Source organism: Capsicum annuum, chromosome 9 (genome assembly GCF_002878395.1).
Source record: "Capsicum annuum cultivar UCD-10X-F1 chromosome 9, UCD10Xv1.1, whole genome shotgun sequence".
In the NCBI taxonomy this organism is placed as follows: domain Eukaryota; kingdom Viridiplantae; phylum Streptophyta; class Magnoliopsida; order Solanales; family Solanaceae; genus Capsicum; species Capsicum annuum.
The window spans coordinates 213,476,796-213,483,374 of record NC_061119.1 but is presented as its reverse complement, the minus strand read 5'-3'; the positions used below and the strand labels follow the sequence as shown (position 1 = coordinate 213,483,374).

Sequence of the window (6,579 nt, the reverse complement as noted above, 5' to 3'; positions counted from 1 at the left end):
AAAAACCGACCACAAGTGGTTGTTTTAAAAAAAAATCTTTATTTTTGTTAAATACCGACCACATATGGTCGGTTTTTTTAAAATATATATTTTTTTAAAAAAATTAAAAACCGACCACTCGTGGTTGATTTTTTAATAAAATTAATTAATTATAATTTTTTAAAGAAAACCGACCACAAGTGGTAGGTTTTGTTCTTTTTTATTAATTTTTATTTGTAAAAGAAATAATAATTCATAAAAATTATTGAAATGATTATTTTGATATTTTAAAATATAAAAGTGACCACATGTGGTCGCTTTTTTACAAATTTTTTTTTTAAAAAAAGTAATTAAAAAACTGACCACATGTGGTCAGTTTTTTTCGATTATATTTTATGGTCGGTTTTTATGATTTTTTTAGTAGTGATATGATACAGATTTAGTCTTTATAAAGGACATATTGAAATATCAAATACCATACCGAAATATATATATATAATATTAACAAATATACATCTTTGTATTAGTATAAAACATGTTAAGACATTAGAATTTTGCTACTTATCTTGATTGTAATGTCTTTTTTTTTTTTTTTATGTAATTGACTAACAAATAAAGTTGTTTGTACTTCTTTTTGAATAACTTTACATGTGTAACATGTAATTATGATACAATTGAGACATACTTTTGAAAGTCGAATTAATAATACTTTATTATACGAATATACATTGTCAAAATTGAATAAACTATGATTATCAATCACTATATCGTAAAATACCGAAATCGAACATCAAAATACCGCACCATATCAAATAAATATAATATAACAATAGTATAGTATTTTTAGAAATCGAATACCAAAATTTCAATTGCTATATACCATATTAGACCATGCCCACCCCTAATTATAGGTCATTTGAGACAAAATCTTACTTTATTGTCTCGTTTCCCAACTTACAATAGAGTATAAAAAATGTTAGTTTCCCGCCAAAAAACTATCTCAATTTTTCTAAACTCCCATATATTTATAACATTCCATCTCTCACAGAACACACACACAAATGAAAGGTAGTACTTCCAAAATAATAATGGCATCAATATTAATAATGGTAGTAACCCTTGCAATAATTCTAGGCCTAGTCTTAGTTCTACTTGTTGAATTCTTTTGTTCTTTCTTACTTCGTCGTCCTCAACGGTCAAAAACACCTGTAAATTTCGAAACAAACTCCACCACACAACTATCGCCACAAAGTGAACGGTCAAAATGTGCTACAAATTTCGCGATAGAATTACCATCAGCAGATCGTCAGCAGGAACAATCAATTGCTCCAATTACAACAACTCTTAGTAGCTTTTATGCTAAAGGGGTTCTTCATGCACCAAGAAATTATCTCTTCCCAACAATTTCCACTAAAGATCATCATTATTACAATTATGATGATCTTGAAATAGTCCATGCAAATATTATTCCATACCCTAAATTAGTCCAATGTAGCACTAGTAGTACTAGTGCTAGTGCTACTATGGATAATCAACAATTTGTTTACATATCAAATCCAATGTATGATAGCGATAAAATCGCGCTTGATACGCCCTTTGAAACGCCTAATTCATCCCCCTCTTGTCTCGAAATAATGTGTTGTTCGTCAGAGGAAGAAGAAAATCGCGGAATATCATCGATTTCTAGTACACCTTCTTCAGTATTATTAACTCCAATGAAGCAACTTCCAGCAGAGGCATGTTCAATTTCACTTGGAGATGTTAGATCATCACTTGGTACATCAAGAAGTGGCTCCATTAATAGTAACAATTCTTTTTCATCATCAGGATCTCCATGTACTTCTCCTTCATGGTGAAATTTGCAAAAAAAAAACACTATGTAGTTATATTATTTGTCTAATCAGGGTTTGTTCTAATGTTTCTTTGTTAAATTAATTAGTTTGTTAATTTGTTTAGTTCTTGTTGTTAATGTAATAGGGATGCTAACAAGTTGGTGGTAGAAATTGACTAAATATTATTCTCTTTGTTTCAGTTTATCTTTCACACTTTTCTTTTTAGTTTGTCACAAAGAAATGTATGATCGTAACTCATTAAGCTAACCAAGAAACATATTCAATCTAATACAAGATGCCCCCGTCGTCTGACCCTTCCCAGACTCTACACATAGCGACAACTTTAGTGCACCGAATGCCTTCTTTACTAGATGGGATATGGTAGAAAGGTAATAGAAAGATTAAAAATTATTGTTTTTTCCAATTCACATCTTTCACACTTTCTTTTTAGTCTGTCACAAAGAAATGTATGAACCATAAATAATTAATAAACCAACCAAGAAACATATTCAATCTAATACAAGACAGTGGCGTAGCCAGAATTTTTACTAAGAGGGTTCAAAATCGAAAAAAGTAAGCACACGAATTAGCCGAAGGGGGTTCAACATCAACTATATATACATAAAAAATAATTTTAAGCACATATAAATAGCATAATTTTTCATTGAAGAGGATTCGGATGAACCCCCTAACAACAAGGTGGCTCCGCCACTAATACAAGATGCCTCCATCGGCCGGCCCTTTTCCAGACCCTGCACATAGATGAATTTTAGTGCACCAGACTGCTTCTTTACAAGATGGAGCTTGTACATGGGCGGAGCGGAGCCACCTTAGACAAAGGGTGGTCCAGTGCACACTCTTCAACAGGAATTTATGTAGCGTACAAAAATTAATTGATAGCTATTATGAATGTATATTTAGTTTTGCACATCCTTCGTCAAATTTCTGACTCCGACATTGACCTTGTAACCAAGATATGAATAGAAGTGATGCTAAAAAGGTACTAATAGAAAGACTAAATATTAGAGTATCATAAGAGACTTAGATACAAGATTTTTTAAGGCGTGACAATGGGTGCACTAAGAACTAGGCCACGCCACATTGTCTCTTTATGTATTCTAATATAGAATCTCTTTTAATTCCTTCTTTTCAAGTTCTTGCCAACTTTGTATCATGTTATGTCAAATACGCCCTTTTCTGAATAAAGTTTTTCTTTTTTTTTTAAAAAAAAAAACACTATTAATCTAATACTTATGTATGCATGTAATATGGAGGCATTTGAATGATTGTAAATCATTTCATTAAGAAAATCACATAAAGAATATAAAACGGACATATTCGTTGGTGTCATTCGAAGGTCTGTGGAGCTTTTTGCCTAATAGGGTTCATGTCACGTCAATTCAAGCTTGCTCAATCCGTTCAACTCAAACGATATACTACAAATTACGTCTAGTTCAAAGGTTGATCTAATCTAACTTATATAATAATTTTCTGGCCTAAAATATGTGTATAGTATATGTTTCTTACTCGAGGGGGATTTGGATCGGAGAGGATAGATGGTATGCAAATCTTACACCTACCTCAGATGTTTAGAGGATGCTTTCAATAGAACCGTGCTTCTAAGGAAAAATAATCCAAAGCAATCCAGAAAAGAAAAAGTAACGGAAGTAAAAGCATAAGAATTCATTCTAAATAATAACTATAGCAAAATAATATGATAATTGACGTATAAAAAAACAACAAAAAGCAACATAAATCAAACAACATGAAACTACAAAAATACTTTAATTAACTACTAGTATAAATAGATAACAAAACAACTCATTACTATCTACTAAGTATTAGAAAGTACATAGCCATGTTATAACATGTTAAAATATTAATAATGGTAAATGAAATTTATACTAGTATGAGTGTAAAAATACAAAAATACTAAAGGGCTACCCGGTAGCGCACTAAAATTACCGCTATGCACGATATTTAAGAAAAAATCTCACTACAAAAATGTATCGTACGCAGTGTTACCTTTCATTTATCATTTATGTATTTTGTTATTGGGAATGAGAAGGTACTTGTGAAGTGTGATGTACCAAAAGAAGAGTAGAATAAAGTCAAAAAAAAATACATTTCTATTTTTCATGGTAAAAAAGAAGTATTGAAGAAAACAAAAAGGTTGAATAAAGAGAGACCTGTGGGATCTTTTGTCTTTTTAGTAAAAGACTACTTATGTTAGTCTCGATGCATGGTAATGAACCCAATGAAACAAACAAAGCTTCATTAGAATATATATATCTTCACTAAACTAAATTATATAATCGAAAACAGTCTCTTTCAAAAATGTAAAGTAAAATTGTATATGATATATTTTTGTGGTAAGGTACGATTTTTTTTCGAACTCTGCACATAATGAAAACTTTAATGCATCGAACTGTTTCTTTTTTTTTAAGGGCGAAACTAGCATGGAAAATACAAATTCGATATGTAATGATTTTGATATGCTCTACGTCTCATATTAGTTAATTATCTTGCAAAAATATATATCCAAATTATTTGTTCAAAGTTAAAGTTACATGAAAAAATTTCCATTTAACCTCTATTTCAAGTTAAAGTTACTCTTTAGAAGGCTCAATAATATTTATTCACATGTCCTATGAGTATTTTTCATAACTTAACTTTATGTTCATTAATAAAAGTATGATAGTGAAATATTCCGTTTATAATATTTTAAGGATAAATTACACAAATTCCATATTTAAGAGACTATATTACCTAATATCCCTTATTTTAAAAAAATTTACATAAAATCTCATTTTTCAACTTTACTCGTGATACATAACAATAAAAACCTCACGTTCTATTTTTACTCCACCATTAACTCATTCAAGATTTCCTTTCCTAAAATATCTCCCTAATTATCAACAATTAAATCATCTTACTTGTTGATTTTTTCTCTTCCATTAATGCTTAAATCATCTCCCTTGATTTTTTCTCCTTCATTAATGCATGCAACTTTTTTTTTCCTCTCCTAAAATATCTCCCATTTAAAAAAAATAAAAATCTATTGATACATATATATTATTTAGTTATTCATACATGTTTATTTTTTTAATGGTGATTCATATGAATGATAAATATGATATCATTATATGGGTATTATGGTGATTTATACGATAGATACATTTTGTATGATTTTAACGGGTGATACATATGATATTAATAGGTGATACATATTGTATTATGGTGATTCATATGGTAGATACAATTATTGGGTGATTCATATTATATTAATGGGTGATATATATGGTATTATGGTGATTCATATGGTAGATGCGATTATTTATTTCAATTATTGGGTGATTCATATATATGGTACTATGGTGATTCATATGGTACATACAATTATTTATTTCAATTATTGGGTGATTCATATGATATTAATGGGTGATATATACGGTATTATGGTGAATCATATGGTAGATACAATTATTTATTTCAATTATCATATGTTATTAATGAACGGTAATGATGTAGTCAGTGTAGGAAACAAAAGTAATAATATTTTAAAAAAAAAGACTAAAAGCATAATTGAAACATAATTAAAATTAAATCTAAAAAAAGCAGACTAAAATTAAAGACGAAAAAGGAGAAAAAAGACAAAAAAAAAAACCCATATCTTTCATAATTAAAGACAAAAAAGAGAAACATAATTAAAACATCTAAATTAAATCTAAGAAAAGAGAAAAATTAAATATCTTTCCTTAAATAAAAGAATACAATGAATAAAAGAGAATCTATTATTTCCTTAAATAAATATCTTGTTATTTTCAAATGTATCACTTTTTTATATGTATCACCATTTCAAAAAATCGGAATAAAATATAATTAACAAAATAGTCGAGATTTTATGTAATATCACTGAAAGATTCTGAGATTTATGTAAGTTACCTATTTTTTAAGCACTATGCAAAATGAAAAATGCTGGACTAATATAAAACTAAGAGGATAAAGACTTTGGTCCAACCTAACTTGGGCCAGCTCCAGCTGGCTAAAGAAGCTAAATGTTAGATAGGCCCAAACAAAGAGGGCTGCAAGCTAGTAAGCCAATTTTTTCTTAAGAAAAAAATTGAGAAAAAATCGTAAATTATTCATTTGCAAAATAATTACTGTATTTGATTATGCTATTTTGAGATGCAAATAATTATTATCCAGTTTATCTGCCATCTTTATCACAAATTGGATATCCTATAAATTTGCTAGCCCTAGCCTGGCTTGCTCTTCCAATTTTATTTTCCCCATCAGGTGTTTGGTGTCCGCGTTGGAGCCCCAACTAATTCGGATCGCGCGTTGCAGGGCCCATTAAGGTGGCAGCGCTTCCAACAGAGTTTTCTCTATACGTAAGGCCAAATCCTCGACCTCTGATTAAGGGTGGAGCAGCTCCATCCACTGCACCACAGCCCATGTTGATCATTTTGAGAGTTATCGTGGCTCTTTTTGACTTATACATGCAACACCCTCATTTTATTAAAACAAGCTAGCAAAATTTTGCTATATTTCAAAATAGGGTCAATTCCTTATATTGTCAATCAACTTAGGAAATAATTTCATTAAAGTCATTTATTTTTTTTTTGTTCCAATAATATCATTCAAGTTTGTCCATTTTCCTTACAAACTAATAATTGCTAAAAGTGACTCAAAAAATGACCAAAATACTCTATTAAATTTGAAATTTGAATTTAAATGATTCTTATTTTTTACATGAAATATTAAT

General features: G+C 29.4%; 1 protein-coding gene across 1 annotated transcript; it reads left to right on the top strand.

The window, feature by feature from the left end:
- The first annotated feature begins 1,048 nt into the window (after positions 1-1,048).
- LOC107841156 lies at positions 1,049-2,010 on the top strand. Its single transcript, XM_047396536.1, has one exon. The coding sequence runs from the start codon at positions 1,068-1,070 to the stop codon at positions 1,833-1,835; it is 768 nt and encodes a 255-aa protein (XP_047252492.1). The 5' UTR covers positions 1,049-1,067; the 3' UTR covers positions 1,836-2,010.
- Positions 2,011-6,579: the final 4,569 nt, after the last annotated feature.